General features: G+C 42.0%; 1 protein-coding gene across 1 annotated transcript in view; it reads right to left on the reverse strand.

Annotated features, from left to right (window-relative positions):
- OLFM2 (olfactomedin 2) overlaps positions 1-7536 on the reverse strand; it is a 218059-nt gene extending 210523 nt beyond the window's left edge. The window contains exon 1 of the mRNA XM_039352553.1: positions 7450-7536. Coding sequence (XP_039208487.1) covers positions 7450-7497 — 48 coding nt within the window. The 5' untranslated portion in view covers positions 7498-7536. The remainder of the gene's footprint in view (positions 1-7449) is intronic.
- Positions 7537-23171: the final 15635 nt, after the last annotated feature.

Consider the following 23171-nt stretch of genomic DNA (forward strand, 5'->3'; position numbering starts at 1 on the left):
TTCAGTTGTTTTCCTTTCAAAAGGTACACGGCCCTGAAATACAGATCAGGATTTTCATTTATTTATTTATTTTTAGAAAATCTTGAAATGGAGACAGAGGGTGGGAGAGAGAGAGAGTCATGATTTTCTTAGAAAAATAGCTCATTGCCTCACTCAGGGCCTATGAATAAGGCCCATTGGCAGCAACAGATTCAGGACTGACAGAAGGAAATATTTTTTTTTTCCCAGAGCACAGAGTTAAATTGAGGGATTTTCTGCCAGCAATTGTTAAAACAGCAGCCAATTTGGATGATTTTCAGTGGGTCTGGGCAGATTCATGGAGGATCAGGCTATTGATAGCTATTAATACTGATAGTTTTTTACCTTCTCCTGAATCATGGGTGGCATGCCTTAAGTACTGGTTGCCAGCTAGTAACAATGGAAGGCCAGGGGGGGTGGGTTGGGGTGTTATAACTCTTCAGACCTGCAAGCTTCCTACATACATCCTATTGCCTACTACTGTATAACATCAAACACTGGAATAGATAGGCATATATAGCTATAAATTAAAAGAATTCACTGAACATCTTCAGTTGCTGGTGGATTGAGACTTTTTTTTTCAATTGATTTTTCAATTATTGTCTTTCCCAATCTTACTGCTTATTGCCATAACTTTCTTCCTTGCTGCAAATGGATGCTCTGAATGTAACTTTCCCCAAACGTCCCCACACAGACAACCTGCTACCCTTTCAAGAAGCAATCTGCCAGAGTCAGAGGGAGATAACCCATGTGATACCTTCAGCCTCTCCACGTGAGAATCAAGGAAAATCCAGAAGCCTTTGTTGTTGTACAGATCCTGACCTGAATGCAGACTTGCTCCCTTTGAAACTGAAACAGTCTTGGTTTGTTGAGAGAACAGGGATAAAGGCCACCACAGGATTCAAACAGGTGAGATGATGATTTTTGCAAATTCTCTAAGAATTACCCAACTATTCAACCCCACCCACACTCTATTTTAGAATATCTTTTGATTCTCTCTCTTCCCCCCCCCCCAAACAGCTTTTCAATGGACACAAGATGCTACAGAAGGGTAGTGGAATGAACCAATATATGGGGTCTGACCTCTTTATTCACTGCAGTTCCATTCAGCGTTACAGGCAGTCCTTGACCTATGATCAAAACTGAACCCAAAATTTCTGTTGTTAAGTGAGACATTTCTTAAGTGAGATTTGTCCCATTTTACGACATTTCTTGCCATAGTTGTTAAGTGAATCACTGCAGTTGATAAGTTAGTAACCTGGTTGTGAAGTGAATCCGAGTTCCCCATTGACTTCGCCTGTCAGAAGGTCGCCAAAGGTGATCATGTGACTCTGAGTTACAGCAAAGGTCATAAACATGAACCAGTGGCCAAGCATCTGAATTTTGATCACATAATCATGGGGTTGCTGCAAAGGCCGTAACTATGAAAAATGGTCATAAGTCACATTTTTCAGTGCTATTGTAACTTTGGTCACTAAACGAACTTTTGTAAGTCGAAGACTACCAGGTATCCTATCATAATCTTACAGTATCCAATGACTGTATTCACACATGCATAAAGTTAATTACAAGCTAATGGCTCAATCTGTACAGGTCAAGCCTGATTAGTTTTAACCTTGGTTAAGATTTGGAGACAGGTAACTTATATACATAATATGAACTCAGCCTGTATAATTTATTTATGAGTCAATGTACCATGGAAATCCAAGACATGTTTGAAATAATTATCCAGGCTAAGCATGCGGTGTGAACACAATTACAGCAGTGGCCAGGTAGGGTGTGGAGTTTCGACAGCTAGCTTTTCCATCTTAGACACAAAGAGAAAACTTCTGCAGCTCACTTAGTGGGAACTGAATACTCTCCTGTCAACACTTGCTAGCATCATTTTCTTGTTGGTCCAGCTCTGATGATCAGTTTGCCATCTTGGGCTAGACTCATCTAGATTACATTGTAGCACTCAAGAGGACAAATATTTCACTGTATTTTTAAAAGTAAGAAGGCAATTCTAATAATGACAGTTATCTTGGCTGATAGGACAAGAAGTAGTATTCACTAGAAAAGATAATTGTTTGGGGGCTTATTCCTGTTAAATCTATATTGTTGCTGGGCCTTTGAAAAAGAATGTTTATGGAGAATCTCAGTCATCCAGGTCATGGTTGTCACAAAGGTGCTTAACCAAAACGCAACTGGATTCCCTTTCTTTTTCCTTGAAGACGTTCTCCTTCTCATCCAAGGAGCTTTTTCCATTCTGAAGAAATGAAGAAGCTTTTTGGATGAGAAGTGAAATGTCTTCAAGGAGAAACAAAGAAAGTCCAGTCTCCTCTTGAAAAAGCACCTTTGGGACTTTGAAAGAGAACTTTCCATCTCTTAGGTGTTCCTCCTTTTTCTCCTTCCTTCTGCCCATCAGCATTCTTTTCTCTGATTGATTTCCTTTCTCTTGTGCTCTTTACATTGTTATGGATTCCATAGTTATTGTTTAATGAGACAGAAAAAGACAGGGTCTCTGTTCAGCTTCTCCTAGTCACAATAGTGCCTTTATTCAAAAAGAACCTGGAGGCAGCATTTGAAAAAAGGTATCATAAGTGGACTAAGTCCAACCCCCCCCCCCCCCCCGAAATTGATTTATCATCTAACTCCAAGCTTAACTCCTTAACTGATAAGATTCCCATGCATAGGTTAAGTAGTAATAAATCAGTTTAATTGGACCTTTACATGTGGTGTAAAGTGCCTGACATTAGATCATGGGTCTTCAAACATGGCCCTTTCATGACTTGTGAACTTCAACTCCCAGAATTCCTCAGCTGAGGAATTCTGGGAGTTGAAGTCCACAAGTCATAAAAGGGCCAAGTTTGAAGACCCCTGCATTAGATCATATGTTTCAAAAGGGCTTGAGGGACATGATGTTGGGAACTGATTCATTGTTCACTGCTTCTATCATTCTGGGCACTAACAGAAGGTGACGCTGGGGGAAAAAAAACCTGCTTCACTCCTTGGGAACTGTCCTGCAAGTTTCCATCTGATCACCTGCATTAATCTGCATATGAATAAGGAGATGGATCATGTGTGTATGAAACTAATTACCATTACTGCACCAATATCACTAAGCCTTCAGTCTCCTTTTAATAAGCTCTACTTTTCAAGAGCCTCTGTACACTCCTGGGCTGTAAAGAGCTTCATGTGGGAGAACCAGCGGATGCTGAAGCTAAAAAAGTTGAAGCTGTTCTTGTTCCAGAAGATGGGCCAGTGTGTGTAAAAAATAAGCCTGTCTTGGATAAATTTGCACATCTCTTAAAGACTAGATTCACAACTTGGGGTTCTTCTGAATCCAGCACTGATAGCAGGTAGCCACATTACATAAGTGACAAAAAGTCTTTTATTATCTTGGGCTGATAACCTTTTCTCTATTCCTGGAATGGAGGAATCTGACATTGGAGATGCTTGCATCAGTCACCCCAAATTGCATTGTTGTAATTGCTTATGGGGTGACTCTTGAGGATGGCCTAGGAACTGCAATTAACTTAGAACATAGCTACGAGTCTCGTCCATTCCTAAGCCAAAGCATAGACAAATAGATGTGAACCCCTGAGATATGTGCAGAGATGTCCAATAGCACCTCTATGGCTATCAATAAAGAGAAGAGGGTTAAATGGTCCTTTGCTTGTATCTAGGTTTTATAGGAGAGAAAGGACACTACCAGAGATGGTGTTAAAGCACAATCTACCAATCTTTCAGTGACAAAAATTTACCAAGCCCTTCTTCTGTTGGTGACTAGTGCTGATATTACAATTTTTAATGTGAAGAACATTACGGAAAGTAATTGATGGGGTCCCTGGTTTCATTTCTCCTCCTCCTAAATATCAATTGCTGGCATGAAAGAGCCTGTAAACAGGGTTGGGCACATGTAGGAGATGCTTGAAATAATATGTCTAGCCATCCGTCAAGTTACCGAATGGACTCCAGATGCTCTGTGTCTCTGACCTGTCAGTTAAACTATTTCTGGAGAGTTTCATTTTTTTGAAAAAAGCACCATACCTGTTTTAAAATGTGGATTTGGTACTCTTCTGAAAGAATGCTAAAACTGAATAAAAAAAATAGCTTGGCTGAAAGGTTACAGGCACAAAGGAGGGAATTCATGAAGTAGAAGAAGTTGAGAAGCAGTCAGTGTCATTCTTGACTAATGCTAAAAGGAATGGCAAGGCTGGCAGAGAGTTACTAGCAGCATGCAGAAGTAGGCTATGGAGAAAGCTGCCCCACAACCAAAGGAATAAGGAGGAGAAAAGCAGCAGAAACTCTGAAATGCATTTATTGGTATAACAGAACCAGCAACACAAAGCTGGCAGAACCCAACTCTCATTCCCAGTTTAAATCAACCTTTTCTTTTCAATAAAAGTCTAGCACTCTTTCAAAGGAGCATGAAACCTGAGTATATTCAGAAAGCACTCATCAGGCATTATGCTGACAGATACGGTACTTCTAAAGAAGCCAGGTGTTTAATCTCTCTGGCAACGCAAGCCAAACTGGTTACCAAGAGCAGTAGCCAACTGATCAAAAGAGAAAGTGCATCAGCCTAAAGTACCCAATAAAATAAATCTGTGTTTATCCCACCCCTGGTTGCATTGTTAACTATGTAATCAATGGCAAGCTTTAGACTGAATCCGTGACAAAAACAATAGACAGAGTAAAGAGAAAATACTATTTAAAATCAGAACCACTAAAGACAACTCAGCCATCTCAACAGTGGGCTGGTAGTGAAATCAAAGGCAGCATCCTGAGGACGTGCCATCTAAATATGGATAATGGGGCATATTTGTGCCACAGTAAGGGTGATTTAAATATTATTAGTCTCCATATAGGCAATGCTTTGCTTGGTTTAATTCTGGTTGCATTGACTTTATATACTTATTCTGACCCCAGTGTTTTGTTTGGTAAACAGCACATATGCACATGCTAGATGTTTCTGATGAAGATACCAATGCCTGAAAGTTTATGAAATAATAAATATGCTCATCTTTAAAATGCCATAAGACAACTATTTTGCTGCAGAAATATAAAATGGCTGGACCACCTGGCGTTGCATCCATGATGTCTGTCTGTCTTTTAAAAGCTGTGTTCCTAAATAAGACAAAGAGTGATGGAGAATCTGATAGCCTGGACTCCAGCTTCCATCCAACAGAGATAGACTGTTTAAAGATTGGGTACATTTAGAGCCTATCAGATCTCTCAATTTAAAAGGATAAATCAGAACTTGATGCTGCCTCTTAACTAGTGATTTGTTCTTACTCATTTTTTTCAGTTACCTGCTTTTAATGGATGGCACAACATGTAATAGATTCCCATGTGGACTCTTTCCCAAGTCTGGATTCTGTCAAGTTCAAAGCATGCAGAGTAAGGAAATAACACCTTCACAACCCTGCTGACATGAATTATTTGAGTCAGGGTTCATCATAGCTGAATCTCTAGATAAAAGAGTAATAAAATGCCTCTGAACATCTGCAAGGAGGTTCCCTCCATTGTGGTAGAATAATGCACAGCCAGCTTCTTTGCAACTAAAAATATATGGCACAGCAGAAAAGCCCAGAACGGCATCATTTTAATAGGAATTCCAAGCCCCAAATCAAACTTTAAACATTTACTTTAAAATAAACTCCCTCACACACATTCAATTGACACATTCTAACAGAAGGCTTCTTATCACAGCATATGTTCAAGAAGAAGGCTAGCCTGCACAGTTTTTGAGTTCACTGGCAACACTCGGATTCCTTTGGAGCTTTGAGTTTGATTTAGTGGGACTTTCTACCCCCGAGGAATACTTTCTCAAGTGACTTGTTTGCCAAGAGAAATCTGAATACTGAGTATCAGCCAATAGAGCAACCCAAAAAAGAAAAACACCCCATGAGCGTCTATATTCAAACTTCATTCAAACTTTCACAAAGGGTCCTACCAAGGCCTGTTGGGTCTCCCCATAGGATCAGCCACTTGGTTTATGTTGTTAAAAAAAAGGGAACGATCTCAGGCTCGGAAGGTATACTTGGTTGTTGTTGCTATTGTTTTGCTTGAAAACCCAAGTCCATCAGCTGGTTTGCCTTTGAATCAGCTTGCGGTGGGGAGGATGTAGACTAAATCTTTGTGATTAGGTCAAGAATATGCATTTAATATGTAGCCCTTCTACATACAATTTCCCTCCTGGTTTTCCTCCCCAGGTCCCATTAAGCAATGTTTTACTTTTTCCTGCAAAGGAGGTAGTACAAATGGAGCATTGCTTTTGCAGCTGTACCAGTAGATGTCCATCTACTGCTTGCACAGAAGCATTGGGTGGCTGTGAGTTAAGGTATCAAGAAACTGTGATAAAATCAACCTGGATTCTTGTTGGGGAGAAAACCTGTGCACCTTCTCATTGGAAAGGGTGACCAGCTGCCTTCCTGCAAGGAAGCTCATCTGCCTCTCCAGAATCAGGATTACAGTACAGTTCTGTTCTAAACAATTCTAGAATCAGTGAACTAGAGACACTCATTTTAAATGTCCATCTTAAATAGGCACTGTCAAAAATAACTTTTACAGCTACTCTTCAAAAATTTTAAATGTGGCTCCTATTATCCTAAGTTTCTTTGTTGGTCTATTTCCAATGTAGTGAAATATAAAGAACAAAGATTAAAAAAATAAGAAATAGAGAAGAAGAAAGCAATTTTTTAAAACAGGCAAGAAACATACAGTTATGCCTTCCATCCTTCTTTCTAGCTTAAACTTTCTGTTGGAAATAGCAGGAATGGGCTGGTAGGAAACCCAGACTGGGTTCCTTGCATAAATGATAAGTGTTGGTAATAGGAGGGGGAAGGGGGGTAAACCTTGAGGCCTCTGATAGAAATGCAGCTCCGAAGAGTTATTTTGTGTGAAACGTTATACATAAAACAAAGAGAAAGTTTAAGATTTTCGAGTTATAATAGGGTGGCCTTTAAAGAAAAAGAAAATCATTTTTTTAATAGACTGAAGTCGACCCTAGCAGTGACTGGACTGCGGTCAAGCTGGAATCAGGGTTTAGAAGATGAGGAAAGTACCCTGCATTGAAAGACATAAAAGTGGGCGGGAATCCAGGGAATACGTGGCGGGGGGGGGGCGTCGACGACAAACCTCAACTTAACAACATCCCGGATTAATGTAGTAAAGTAACCGTACAAGAAAAATTAAAATTCTATCTACGTGTCCAAATCCAAACTCCGCCCCGCGGTCCCTCGCTGGCTCGCTTTCACAATAAAGATCACGGGGGAGACCGGGGTCTGGAATAGTTTGACCCCCGTTCCTGGCTGGGAATAAGACGCCAACTCCTCCATCGACGGACTGCTGAACTCGTCCGCCGCCCCACTTCCTGCGAGCCTCCCCCCCACCTCTCCCCAAATCAGAGCCCCCCTGCTTGAAGCGCGGCGGGCACTCGCTTACCTGAACTGCCCGGGAGACAGCGACCATCAGCAGAAGGATCAAGCGCATCGTGCAGGCGCCCAGCCCGGCCACGGGCGGGCTCCAGCTAGCCGGCTCCCCCCACCCCCCCGCCCACTGGCCCGCTCAGGGGATCCTCCGCATTCCCGCGCCAAGCAGGAAGAGGCGCCGCTGCCGCCAGGCTCCAAGCGCGCCTCAGGCGAGAGGACGGACGGACGGAGGGCACCCGTGGCCTCTCTCTCTTTCCCTTCACCGGACAGGGCAAAGACAAGGCAAGGCAAAGCGGCGGCCGCCCGGCGCGGCGGCGGCTGCTACTGCAGCGGCCACGGGGCGTAGGGGTGGAGGGGCGGGGGAGAGAGAGAGATCCAGCCCGAGGGAGGCTCCGCCTCGCGTTGGGCCAGCCAGGGAGAGCGCCCGGTGCCCTCCTCCGGCCCCCGGAGCCCACCTGTCCCTCCACCGGCCCGGGAAGGAGTGGAGGACGGTGGGGTCCCACCTCTGAGTGGGGGGGAAGAGAAAGAAGCAGCCTCTCCTCTCATTGGCCCTCTCAAGCCGATCGCCTGCCAATACCGAGCGCCGGGGAGGCGGGGGGAAGCCCCTTCCCCGGGCTACTACGTTAGGGAGACACAAGGGGCTTTTTACTATGCCTGGGGAGTCTTGGCTTGGGGAGGTCGGGAGGGGGGAGGAGAGAGGATAAACCTCCCGGATCGCTACGTGGCCCCCCTTTCACCCAGCGTCTTCTGGAACCTTGCAGGACCCCACCTCCTCTTAAGATTCCGTTAACGGCTGTTAAGAAACGGCCACCTTAGGTGTGATCGTTAGCCTTCCCCCACCCCCCAGGAGGATTCTTTCTAGCACCGGGAAAAGCGTGATAGTGGGGGGGGGGGTTCAAAATGTTAAGCCTCACTCAGCCAGCCCCATCGGGGCTTCGGCTAACGTCGCGATTCAGATCCACGCCGGGTAGAGGCTAGAAGAGGTGGGAACCAAATCGGTGTTTCTGCCAAGCTTTAACCATCTGGGTTTGCACCACATCGTCCAGGGTAAGCAGGCTGTATGTATTGTGTGGAAATGGAAAGTCGGACTGCTAAACCTCAAGAGAATTTCTCCTCCCCATGTTTTTGATGCAGGTAGCCCGCCACTTAACGACCACAATTTAGCCCAGCATTTCTGTTGTTAAGTGAGACATTTGTCAAGTGAGTTGTGCCCCGTTTTATGACATTTCTTGCCACAGTTGTGGGAGTTCATAAGTTAGTAACCCAGTTACTCCCACAACTGTGGCAAGAAATGTCATAAAATGGGGCACAACCCGGTTGTTAAGTGAATCTGGCTTCCCCGTTGACTTTGCATGTCAGAAGGTCGCAGAAGATGATCACATGACATTGGGACATAGCCACAGTCATAAGTATGAATCAGTTGCCAAGCGTCTTGAATTTTGTTCACATGATCATGGAGAAGTTACAAAGGTCGCATGTGTAAAAAACGGTCATAGGTCACCTTTTTCCGTGCCGTTGTGACTTTGAACAGGTCACTAAATGAACTGTTGTAAGTCAAGGAAGGTATGAAGATGAGAAAGTTAATTATTTCTGCTAGTGTTACTAGGCCTAGTGGACTCACCTTCCAGGGATCCTAAGCCCCAGTTATATTATATGTTAGGCCAAATAATGTGGAACAGAGATAGGGCTCAGTCAAGGGGATTACTGGATATTCCTGCAAGGGGGAGGTTGGGGTAAATTGGTAAATTGTTGCTATGATCTTCCTGAGACAGGAAAAAACATAGCACAGGGGAAATGTCAGTTTTGTCTGTGCCTCCCTATCTCCATGGGGAAGTGAACACAATTTTGAGAAGGATGTTCTATCATTTGTCACCTCATGGACCAGTTTAGGCCAGCAAGCAGAGGGCGCTAGAACAAGGTTGATATATACATGCAAAGTAATAGAAGCTTTCTGAAAATTAGGCCATGACCACCAGGAAGCAGGTGGATTTTCTTTCCACCACACTATTTTCACCAGATACTCAGCTTTAGAAAATATAAAGGGTAGTGCAGCCTTCTGTATCCTAACTGCATCCAAATATGCTAGATTACAACTCCCATCATTTTCAATCTGCATAGCCAATGATGGAAGTTGTAGTCTAATACATCTGGGTTGGGATATCAGGTTGGGAAAGATTGTTCTGGAAACAACATATGATGACAGCAATGAACTCATCATGCAAATGTTGGCCTAAATTGTTGGAAGAGACACTCCTCAGCCTTCCTTATCAGTTGTATGGCCAGGAAGAATCCAAATTCCAGAATCCCTTAACTTGAATAGTATATAATATTCACTGATAATTAATTATTGCATCCCATTTTCTATTTTCCAAAGAGAAATTCCAGCAGAGAAAAGAAATATAAAAATCAAAACATTTTAAAGAAAAGGACCTCTTATTATCTATTCTAGAGTGGGTGGTTCTTAAGGTGGGGAGGGGGCTGATTTAAGTGGAATCAAGTGTGTTGGAGTATTGTGCTGTCACCATTGTTGGGTGACAGCTAGCCACAGATGAAGGGTGACCAAGCTCAGGCATATGAATAAGAAAGATTCAATAACAATAACAATAATAGAGTTGGAAGGTACCTCTGAGGTCTTCTGGTCCAATCCCTGCTCAGGCAGGAATCCCTTTACCAGGGGTCTTCAAACTTGGCCCTTTTATGGCCCAATTCTGGGAGTTGAAATCCACGTCATAAAAGGGCCAAGTTTGAAGAGCCCTGTTCTATACCATTTCAGACAAATGGTTGTCTCCATGCTTCTCATCTTCTGCTGAGCTATAGAATTATATATAAAAGAGGGAACCACACGTATCTTGGGAAAGGGCATTTGGTTGAGGAGCATGTTCAAAGAGCAGAGACATGAACTAATGTCCGAAGTACCCCAAACGTCTTGCACCCCTCCAATGATTAGGTCCTTCCTCTCTCAGATTGATCCAGCCTCAAAGGAAAGAAAGATTCCTTTAGCTTTCATTATACTTCTAATGACTCCAACCTAAGATGCAGATGCAGCTCACAGCTATAGTTAGCTTTGAAATGCAGTGTGGTAGCAGTGCCTGTTCAAGCAGGCAAGCAAATAGAAAACAAACAAATACAGAACTGCTTCCCAATCAATTAGATGCCCTGCATCCTGATTGACTCCCTCCTGCACAATTAGAACCCATGTAAACACACGGTCATAAATTCTTGAGTTTGCATTTCTGGGAATAGAAATGAATTCCCATTGCCATCAAAGATGCTTCAGTCCAGGGCATTTATCAGTGGCCTAAAAAGGATTGCGAGGAGCAAATTATCTTTCAATTAAAAGATTGTCTGGTTGAAAGTTTTTTTCCCCTCTACAAATGATAAATTGGTATATTTAGAAATCCACACTGGAGCATACAAAGAAGAGGAGATAGTCAAAATATTACCTATCCACAAATATTCTGTTGCCTTTGTGCTGGATTATGGTCTTCTAGTAACTGTTAACAGATACAGCACATTGCAAATTGTCCCAAATTTCAAAAAAGCAGAAAGAAAGAGAGATGTTCCATTTTAGTTCTTTGTGAAATCAGCATGTCTTGGCGTACTTGGGTATTAAATCTCTGCTTTTAGTTGCTAGGAAATTAGCAGTCTTGTCAATAAATTCATTAATACAAGCAATTATCACTTAACTCCCTTTGGCAGGCTTCTTCACTTGTTTAGCTACTCCTCTTCGTTTTCTTTGTTTGTTGCATTTATATTTTATCTTTTCTTGAGGACTTAAGACAATGTATATAGTTCTCTTTCTCCTCTCATTCTATTGACACAACAGCTCTGGGAGGTAGGCTCAACTCAGAATCAGTGATTAATTTTAAGCCAACCAACAGACATCTTCATTGATTGGAACGTACTTGAACTTTGGTCTCTCCAGCCCAAGTTCAACATTCTAGCCATGATGTCACATTGCTCTATTGTGAAGCAATGGACAGTTCCCAGAAAGAAGATGAGAGATGCCCAAGAATTTGTTTTGGAACTGCTTGTTCATAAATGATTTGGATTTAGGCATGCATGATAAAGATGGTATCAAATGATTGATGGAAGTGAATGCAAAAGGAGATAGCAAATAGGTCCCACAGGATTTTTCTAACCTGAATAAATGGAGAGTAAAATACCAAATGCAATCCAAAGTGTCAAGTACTGCACATTGAGGCAAACCATTCTAATAGATAGGCTGATAAGTCATGAGTTGCCGGTTGCTGACCAACAAAGAAATCGGAGTAATTGTGGGAAGATTAATGCGGTATTAAGTATCGTTAGTGAAAGGTCTGGAAGTAAACCTGTCAATAATCTAATTCTTTTGTACAAATCTGTGATGCATCTGGGCATGGACTACCAAAGATGACTCTAATTGCTGCAAGCTAATATGCAGAGTTTGTGACGCTGGAACAATGCATAAAGGAAAACTCCATAAGGAAGTTTGTCATACCAAGGTGGGTCTTTTTTTTACCTTAGAAAAAGAAAGAATAAGGGCAGACATCATACATTTTAAGGATTGGAAGGATTCGTCGTGATCCTCTAGTCCCATGCTTGCCTAGTGCAGAAATCTAGTACTATGATATTGACAGAATCTTGACAAAAGGCCGTCCACACTGAATAAAAAAGAGCCTACCACTAGAGGAATGCACAAGGGCGATTCAGAGATGTTTGATATGTTGTAATGCTAGATTTAGGGAGCATCCAGTCAAATAACATGGTTGGATATTCAGGAAAGTTGAAAAGAAGACAGTTTACACCACAGATTTACACAATACAATTCACTACTAGTGTTATCTTGAAAGGCTTTAGAACAGGATGAGCCCCGTTTGCAGAGACAATTAATGGTTAGGATGCTGGTTGAGTATGGATTGGCTTTTCATCTGTCTTAAGGTCCTCTTGTAACTTATAATAAAGACAATTTAAATTCACACTAGGCTTATGCAGGCATTTGCTGGCATTATTATCAGGCCCTTGCCTCTGGTTGAGTGTTGGCTCAAGGTCACCCAACAAGCTGTGTAGCTGACTTGGCTCACAATCTCCTGGTTTCCAGCTTGGTGCCTTAACCACTACACCAAACTGGTTCTCTGTATAAGTGGTGCCAGGATTCAAACAAAATAGTTATCTGATACTAGATAAATGGGCATTTGGGTGGATGTTTTCCTACCATTCCACTGGAGACTGCTTGGTTTATTTTCAGAAGTGCAGGGCAATCAATTTTTTGCCTAAGTGGGCATGCACTTGAGAATAATCTGCTTGCTTGCCTTCTTGCAGAGATAAGACTGGCTATGAGGCTTGATCCATAGTTGATAGCATTTGTCCTCTGATTGCTTGCTGGCATGTACAATAAGCAAATTTTTCCCCACTTTTCATTCACTGGTGATCTTGGCCTCAGATGGACAGCGCAGAAGGGCATGGTTAGCCAGCCAAGAATAGATACAGCAGACTAGTGTGGAGTCAAATCTTGTAACTGACTTCTGGATGAATCTAGACAGCTTCTGCCAGCTGCATCTCCAAAGTGAACCAAGGAAGCCAGCAGGAAGCTCATATCAATGAGGGCCATGACTGGATTACCCAAGTAGGGTGACATCAAGCAGAGAGGTGCTGCAGTAAATACACACGCACACAAAGCAGTGGATGCCTGAATCAGTATTGGCACAAGCTTCTCTTCACATTCACTGGTATAGGTTAACAGTGAACATACTCTGCATGTATATGAAAGACATTGGGTCTCTGACCGCAACCTTCAAAAGATAATATTTCCAAGAAGCTGACATGTGTCATAATATGAAAGCATTCAAAAGGGATTCAGTGGATTCAGCTTTTCCCTTGCACTTAGTTAACAGAATAGCCCTGTTTGCACGGTAATTGGTCTAATAAAGCTATTGCCTCGTTGTGGCTTTTTGGAAGGTAAATACAGTCTGAGGTGCAAGAGGGAAGAATCCATCCTGGGATCTCTGGATACACTCATTTAAGGTGAGTTAAACTCATACCTGGGGCACAGAATCTTCCCTCCCTTCTGATTTTCCCACATATACTGAAGGCAGGTAAAGCTTTCATTTTGGGATCTGGGCTTTATCATCAGTTGGAGTGCTGTCACTAATGTCCACCCCAAAAACCCTTGTGTGGGTTATAAAAAATAGGCGTAACCCTACTCTTAAGAAGTGAGGTGAAGCAACTGGGAGGATGTTCTGGGAAGTTCAGTCCAAGATGGACATGGATTCCCCTCTCTGGCACCCTATCATGGAGACTTGTGGACATTTATTTCAGCGCTTTTCCTGAGAAATCCTTATTGATATCTTCAGGTTACAGAGCTCTTGGATTAAATTAATGTATCCTGTCCCTCAACCGAACAGCTTTTCAGATATGTCTGCCCACAGAGCCAGCAAGCCAGGATATGCCGCTACAAGAGAAACAAGTTGCTCAGGTTTCCATTTGTTTGTTGTTCTATTCCAACATTCCACAGCTTGGGATCCTCCAGAGTTACAATTCTAGTTGTTCCCATAAACGAGACTACTGTGTTGGAAGAAGATGAGGGGAAGGGTAGTTAAGAGTTGAAATTCAATCCACAGCCTGAGAAGGGTAAACCAATCTTTTTCTTTTCTGCTGGAGGGAATGTTAAGCTTTCGGCTTCCTGAAGCCCAGGACTTTTTAAGTAGATAAATGTTATACAAGCTAGAAAAAAGATTGTGAGAAGGGGGGGATCAAGTCTTTGTTCAGTTTAAATTGCATAGTATTGGTGATTCCCCCCCCCCCTTTTGCTGAACAATAGTTTGCTGGAGACAGCAGCAATTATCTTGTTAAAATGTGCTACATGTGAAACACCTCCACCATACTAAAAGTGTACCTCTTGGAGAGGTAGGTGTGTGAGTGTGTGGAGTAGAAGGAACTATCCCACAAAAGATAATCCTCCATCTCTCTTTCCTTTTCTAACTACTGCTCATCATCTAAGATCTTCTCCACTTTTTATCTTTCAAGTTTTCCTCAGCCAGGTGGTACAAAACCATGATTGTCCCAATGTTGTTGGACACTGGTGCCTACCAGCATCAGTGTTTATGGCCAATGGTCATGAAGATGAGAGATACAAGTAGTGCTCAACTTAACGGCCATTTGTTCAGCGACTGTTTGAAGTTACAGTATCACTAAACAAAGGGACTTATACTTAACAACTGCAGGAGTCCTTCAACTCCCCCCATCTTCCCCCCCTTCTTTTATGCCCTTTTCACATCCTGCGAGGCTCTTGCCACACTAGCTGACTGCACCTGGCCTGGCCCTTCCTGAGGCAGCTACTGGGCATCCAAGACTTTCTTCCTCAGGTCACACATGGCAGTTTCTTTGCAAGTTGTGGGGAAGGTAGTCTTATGTGGTCAGCACTTGCCTCACAAAGGGCCAGGCCAGGCACACCATATCAGCATAAGAACAAGAAAATGGCGAAGGTCAGCTGGGGTGGAAGAGTGCAGGGCAGCAGGGCCTTGAATGGCAGGATGGTGAGGGCAACTGAGCTGGGGCTGGGCTGGGCTTGGGCTGCATGTGGCACTGCAGCTTAGGGGTTCTTGCAGATGAAGCCCAGCCCTAGCCTGTCAGCAGCATAGTATAAGGAGGCTTCTTGGCATGCCACGGCTCTGGGGTAGCAAGAAGCCCCTTTGCTTCACGGTGCTGGGTCAGCGTTGGACTTGTGCGGTGTTGTGCTGCAGCTCAGGGGCTTGTTGCAACCCAGACAGTGGTGGGATTCAAATATGTGAACAACCGGTTCTCTGTGTGGATGCCACTTCCGGAAGTCCATTCTGGGCCTGGGCAACAAAGAATGACCTACTGGTTCTGCCAAAGTAGTGCAAGCTGGCTGAATCCCACCACTGAATCCAGAGCCATAGGGCACATGCACCCCACACTCCCTGAGTTCGCACCACAATGCAGCATGCTCCCCTCAACTTGCACATAGCCTGCTCTGTGCCTCCCAGGCCTTTCCCACCCACCCTCTGCAGCACCCCTGTGCTCCTTATCTGGGGCTCATTCCCTATTTAACAACCTGTCCGCTTGGAGTTATGACAGCAACTGGGACTGCCAGGATTGCTGCTGCTAAGCAATCATGGGACATTGCAGTTTGTTACTGCATCACTTAACAATAGAAATTCTGGCCCCCAATTGTAGTCATAAGTCGAGGGTTACCTGTAAAATCTGATGGCCAGAGATTCCTCATATATGCAGGCCCTTAAAGAATGAGACACTATCACATCCTTCAGCATCCTGCCATGTGGTACCAATAAGCACAAGAATGGGCAAGGCAGATTTTTTTTTTCTGATACCTGAGTCTTCTCGCCTTGGCCTTCCTGCTCTTTTGTCTATGTTGCTTTTGAATCTGTCTAATGAGGAGCAATATATCTTTTTCATCTTTTTTCAGACTTCATTTCCTGCCTATGATCACCGGTACTTATTATCAATGACTGGCTATCTCCTTTGGGCAACCAGGCCCTGCCTGGCCCTTCACCGTATGGTTCCAGAGCAAGGGTGTCAAACCCACAACGTCTGGTGATGTGTCGTGACGAATCGTGACTTTTTTGCCATTGCCGGTAATGGGGTGGGCGCAGTTTGGCTATGATGCATCCGGCCCACAGGCCGGCAGTTTGACACCCCTGCTCTAGAGCAGCATCACATTTGAGAAGCCTGTAAGCACCATACAAAACAAGTAGTGTGAAACTGATTGCCTAGGGGTTAACTGTATAGCCTGAGCCTTGTTGGATCAACACAGGAGCAAGTATATATCTATGAATGAAAAAAATGCTAGCCAAGCTGTATAGAGAAAGAAGATACAGAATATTTTCAAATGTGGAATTTATTTTATCAATGGTTGGAAAAAAGGGGTAGAGACTAAGAATGTAACTTGTATTATTAAGCAAACAAATTAACTCAGACAACACGATGTTTATTAAGCACTAATCAAATGTAACGATAGAAAAATTAATAAAACTTTTTTTGGGGAAAAGTATATATCTATGAATGAATGGGTAGAAATTGCACATATCCTAAATCTCAATGCTTTTTTTTTTAAATAAAATAAGCAAATATACCTTTGCTACTTTTTCCTCTAAATCTTCCCTGAGCAATCTTAACATCACCATCACCCAGGACAGGTTCCTATCTCCTTGCATTCTGTAAAGTAGAATAATATGCTGTATAAATAATACATAGCAATCAAGTGATGAACAGGCTCATCTGAGCCAGTGTTAACTGCCCACTCCCCAAGAAAGGGAACCTGGGAGCAAACTCCCCCCCCCCCTGCCTTAGCAAAAGAACCCATCTTTGTTCCCCATTGTCAATATTTAAGAAAGACATATTCATCACTGACAAACAGACTTACGTTTGTATCTTTTACTTTGTCCTCTGAGTCCCCTTGCAGCTGTTAGCCATTATTCTTATGAACATAGTATGCATTTATGATGCCACCCGGCCAGGCAGATAATTTTAAATGAGTAGAATAAATCCAAATGCAAAAGTGGTCTTCGTTACAGCAAAATGATGTAGCCATAGCCCTCTTCTTTCCTATGCTGTCAGTTCCATACTAGACCAGTCCTTTTGTATCACAAGATTTTGTCTTACCATGCAAGAGAGTAAATACATTTTCAGGAATATTTCTAATCAGGTTTCTGAGGATGTTTTTGTCTTCCCAGTCTGAATTTAGTAGGATTCAGATTGATTTTAAACCCTTTGACATTTTCAGTATCTCACTTTAAGTTAAAGCTTTCCCCTCAAGCATCATGTTTCATGGCTGCCTTATATTATAGATTTTGTTGCATTGTGCCCTGCATCCCGAAGTAGCAGACAAGTTGGTGACATTCAGTCAAATTTCGTGAGATTATAAATATCTCTGCATGCATGACCCTACAAATGCCTGATGGATTTCAAAATGGTTATAGCCAGCAGCATTTTGCTAGCAAGATTTACAATGCTGAATCTGAATTGTGTGTCTCTGTTTGGATATAGGTGTTATGTGTGTGAATTTAATGGCAGGTCTACTGTGTGCATTGTAGCTTTCTACTTAAGGAAGACAGCTTTCCATTCACTGCTAGTTCCTATGCTAAATATTATTTTATGTATGCTTTAAAAAGATTTACAGAGCAATTGTGATTTTTCCCACTCTTACCTGTTCTCAGTCTCCTCCCTTAAGCTACTTACATGTATTCTGTTTGCAGAGATAGAATGCCCAGTTCTAGAATGTTATCATACAGCATACCTTTCATGAAGGAAGTGAGAGAATAATGTTTTTATGACTGGCTAAGATACCGTGAAAGCTTTGTAATAATAAAGAGAAAGAAAAAAGAAAGCAGCCCTAGAATTGCTAGATTTTGCACATGGATTCTGGTTGACTGAGTTTGCATTATTAAAATAAAGATTGTTTATTTGAAGTGTTTGCGTACTTAAATATAATCATTGAAGGGAAAGAGACTGTCTACAAATATAAAATCAAACACAAAACTACCTTATTTAACTGAGGATCATAGTAGACTAAGATGTCTGCAAGGATTGTGGACTCTTTAGATCAGTGGTTCTCAACCTTTTTAATGCCATGACCCCCAACCGATCGTAAGTCAAGGACTACTCAACCGGTCGTAAGTCGAGGACTACTCAACTGGTGCAGCACCGTTTGCAGAATGGGACTTTTGACGGGCTCAGCAGGGCAGAGACAGCCTGGACAATTCCTATTGGCTTTTGAAAGCCAATAGAATTAGACTCTATTCAAGAGAGTCTATTCTATTGGCTTTCAAAAGTCAATAGAATAAAAGGGAGTAGCACAGCTAAGGAAAAGGGGGAAAAATGGCGGACTGCGTTGTTTGGCGACCCCCGTGAAATGGTCATTCCACCCCAAATGGGGTCCCAACCCACAGGTTGAGAACCACTGCTTTAGATTAATCTGCTCTAGCCATCCTATGGTCCAGAGGTTTTCCAGAAGGCATTTGAACAGTTCTATCCTACAGTATATTTAGTTGGTCTGTGGTGTGGGAAGACAGCACCCCACCAGAGAAGGAAATATTTTGGGGAATATTAAAAAGGCAGAATATTATATTTCCCCAAAGGAATAATGGAGAAAATCTTAGGCAGGAACCATCACCCCCAAGTCTCTCTGCCCCAAGCAGAAACAAGCTTTGTAGAAATGCAGATTTGATATTCTTTCAGAAAGACTAGAGCCAGGAAGCTTGGAGCTGATGGGATTAGAAAGACAAAGACCCCTAGAACCAGCAGCCCCTCCCCCCAAAATCCAACACAGGACATAGCGATCAGCCACAGCCCCAAGGAAACAGGACATGATCTTTGGGACATAATAGAATTAACTCACCACCATCAGAATACAAAAAGGGCACACTGAATCTCAGGTCAAAGTTCATGCCACAGGAACAGGAGCAACTCCAAACACAAAAGCCCAAGAAGGTATAAAAACCACTTCCAGCACCATGTAGTCAGCAGCCCCAGAGCCACATGCTGTTGTGGTTCTGCTCTTCAATAAACAAGAACTTTCTTTCTAAAGCAGTCTCCATTTTGTTTATTCCCGGCTTGGACTGGACCCTGATGAAGACTTTTGTTTCAACAGTGGAATACACAGGAAGTCAGAGCAATGGATGAGATTGAAGTCCTTTGGCCAGTCACTGATCCTATGCACTACCTTGGTCAATGAGGAACCAAAGGAAGACATTTAATGTGGGGGTGGTTTAAAAAAGAAGAATTGGGCTCAACCAAGCATGGGTAGAAGGTCAGATCTGAGCTTAACAGTGGTGAGATAAGAGTGGCAAAATGCATCAGGTCTTCTCTATATTTGGCAACTACAGGCTTCCATATAGTGGTCCTGACTGTAGCATACAGGATTCTTAGGGAAAGATGTGCAAGTCAAACTGTATATAAGCACATTGAGTGAGATTGCAGGTTCTTGACAGATAAAGTCACTCATATATGTTATGGTCTGGACACCAGTTGGGCAGAGTCCACTTAGATGAGCAAGGCAACATCTTGTATTGTAATCTGAGAACTTTCAATCTTGTAGAGAGCCTGGAGAAGTGGAAAGGATCCTCTGTAGTCTCAGTTCTGTTCTCTGCAGGATTGAGCCATGCCCCTCCTAGCTTTTTCACACGTCTAGGTGAGATGTGAGCAGTTAGCCTTGGAAGCTGCACAACACCTTTCTGGAAGAAAAATATCATGCTGCCTTTTTGAAAGAGGCTGTAGTGAGATCTCTCCTGAAGAGGACTTCCCTGGAACTTCGCAGCTTTCGACTGGTTTATAATTTCTCTTTCTTGGCAAAAGGAAGATGTAGCAAATCTGTTGCAGAAATTACCCGATAATACAGGCTATTTGGAATCTTTTTCAGTCAGCATTCAGGTCTGGATATAGGCAGAAATAGCATTGATTGCTCTGACCAGTGATTTTCATCAGCACCTAGATAGAAAGAGTGTGTTACTATGTAATTACTTTACAACTGAAATTAGGATGAGGAATGTATGAAAAATCAAGCCAGCCAGTTTCAGGGGACAGTTTTAATGGTTTTCCTGCTGTTTCTCTCCCCCACCCCCAACCTCTTTCTCCATTATTTCTAGAGGAGAAAAAAAAAACTTGTTAAACTAGCTTGTAAACTGTGACCTTTCTAGTAAACAAAGGGGCCTCAATTCTCTTCACTAATTTATTGTCTGGACTTTTTTTTATATTGTCAAGCAAGAAGTAACTGATTAGGAAAAAGTACATTGATGGCCACAGGAAACAATTGCACGATATGGGAGGAATAAAGAATTTGCTGTGGACTAGGAATAAAATGGTGCAATTAGAACCTTGAGTAGTAACTATTCCATATACTACAACAATTTGGAACGTTCAAAAGGAAATACTTTTTCCAGCATTGCATAATTCATTGGTGGAATTCAGTAAGAGAAGACAGGGTGCTAGTCATCACCCTGGATGGTTTTATGAGGAATCTGATAAATTCCTGGAGGACAAGTATGGACTATTACTATTGGAGATTCTGTTCTCTTGGGTTGGAGGCATCATATAGGGGGGATAACAGTGGGAGAGTAGCATATCTCTGTCTCTTGCTTTTAAGCATCAGAGAAACATTTGCTTAACCATTGTGCAAAACAATGCCAGAGTAAGATGGGCCTTGGTCTAATTCAGCAGGGCTTTTCTTATGTTCTTATTTTATTGCATATTCCCTCTATAGTGTGATAACGTCTGTGCTTCCTCACTGACTCTCTTGTACCTTAATTGTAAAATCAACAGCAGCATAACATCAAAAGCAACAACCTAAACAATTGTGAAACTTTTAAGCCTTCTTCATTGTTAAAAAATTCATCTCTCTTAATTTGCTTGCTTTTTATTGGCATCTTGATACCCAACTTAGAAAACTTCAAGTTGGGAGATGGAAGAAAAGATTCCCATGCATACCTATTATTACAAAGATTTAAATCCTGCCCAATCCTCAGACTGTAGGACCGCTTTACAGCAGTATTTATGAAATGGGTTGTTCTTACTTCAGAGTATTTTGTTGGAAATCCCAAAGATCTCTGTGTTTAAAGAGGAGAAATGGTTGCTTTCCATTCTAAAGAATTCTTACTCGATAAAACACGAGTCTGGTGCCAGTGCACTGTTTTAGTGGTGGCAACATTAAAAGAAGAATCCCAACAGATCGTGGATCATTGAAGGCTCAATTAACATGGAAAATAAATAGCTCCAGATTAAATGCTTGACTTGGAGAAGAGACAGAAATGAGATTGATGAGGAAGGTTATTGTTTCTTCATGTTTTCTTGTGTAGGCTATAAAGGTGAAGCTAACGGGATTATGATCTGCAGCATCTGCAGAAGAAAGACACCTATCAGCAATCGTAAGATCTGCAAGGACTTAGGTTGTCACCCACAAGTGGCCTATTTCTTTCATAAGGAACCTCATGTTTTCTTCTAAATACATACAGCAATTAGAATCATTTCTCCTGCATCTGAAATATGTGCGCGGTGTATTGAAAGTTTAGCTATGACCTGGAGCTTGCTCCTTTGCCTTTAATAACTTTGTGTTGATTTTTTTTTTTAGATTTATATCTTGGCCACATGGCTTGTAGAGCCTCTAGGGAAGTTTCTAAAATATAAATTGAGTAAAATCACACATTAATAACATTTAGCATGCTTAAAGCCATTGCAAAGGATAGGCATTTTGCCATAATGCTAATAATAATAATATTTTAAAAATCCACAGCACGCTTTACATTTTATAGCTTAAAAGCAGATAAAATCAAATTCTTCTGGACTTGGATAGCAATCTATAGGAGGCAGAACTAAAAGTCCATTCTTACATTATAAGCATACAAAATGAACCTGCCGTGCTTTCTCTAAAAAGGATCCATAAAAAGCATGCACCTCCAGGAAGTGAGAGATGAATGATAGCTCTGTGGCTGTCTTTCCTAGTCCCTTTACTTTTCCCCTTTTCTAAAGCAGACAGAGGATGAGTGATCAAAATCCAAAATTGAGTGGGGTGGGAGAACCCCATCACTGCAAAGAAAAAGTAGTCAGTATTATTGCAGAATTATTCTGCTTCCTCCCACCCTTTCAGTTCTCCTGCAATTTGACAAAAGAGAAAGTTTTGAGCATCCTTTTCAAAATAGAAGGTAACGTTTGGTGACGCCCTTGTGACTTGAGTATGGTATTCTTTAACCTATTTAGTTACAGGGCAATTGAAGGCAGTGTGCATATGTCAAAGAGAGAGAAAAGAAGGGAATGGATGTCCTATCTTTCAACATTAATTTTGCTAGTGAGTTCACCCTCCTGCTTTCTGTTACTTTCATGAAATCTTGAGACAAGTCATCAACAGCGAAGCCCATCCAAGAAGCTTTTTTAGACTAGAAATCCAAGAGAAAATTTTAAAAATCTCAAATATATTGGGAGTAGAAAAATCAAAAGTTTCTATCATAAAAGAAACCTTTCACAAAATTCCAGGGCACAATTTAACAGGCTTAAATATGGACTGTCAAACTAGGCTAATGCCAAAATGTATGGACTAAGGCAAGAAGAAATGTCTCTATGATATAGGTGAGGCATATTCTGTCAGGTGCAAAAAATCAGGAGCCAGGCTAGAGTTCAAAAGCACTACAAGTTTATTTCATGCTATCTATACATAAGAATCTGATCCACTAATGGTCATGGCAAATTGGTGCCAGATTGGACTTAGGTCTCTTATGAGAGCATAGCAACTCCCAACTGACGATGCATTTGACCCCAGCCTTGCAATCAGCCTGGTCATCTCCTACATGTTCCAGATCATTTTGCAATCAGATAATTTAAGAGTATGATTTTTTTTTTTTTTGCTTAAACCACATTGAGTCAAAGAATGCCATCGAATTCCAGTGAAATTTGATGGCAGCAGATTGCCTGAATCCAAGCCTGTGTGACATGTACCATGTCTAATTTTAATTATGTGAGGCGGCCTTTCTTAAATCCTCCAGAAGTATTAAAATTATGATTTCCCAACCAGCATAATTAATATTTTCCTAGAGTATTCCTAGACCTATCCTCATCTGGAGGGCATCTAATTGGAGACTTTATTCAATATGTTTGAGCTGTTTTAGTTAACCTTGTGTCCTCCCTGCTCAATGATTGGACTACAGTTCCCATCATCCTCAACAAGCATAAAAACAGAGGATAACACAGCACACCTGAAGGGAGTGGATGCTGTAGCTTATCTGACTTACCTCT

The sequence above is a fragment of the Crotalus tigris genome, unplaced genomic scaffold (genome assembly GCF_016545835.1).
Source record: "Crotalus tigris isolate CLP2741 ecotype Arizona unplaced genomic scaffold, ASM1654583v1 scf7180000018445.1570621, whole genome shotgun sequence".
Lineage (NCBI taxonomy): Eukaryota > Metazoa > Chordata > Lepidosauria > Squamata > Viperidae > Crotalus > Crotalus tigris.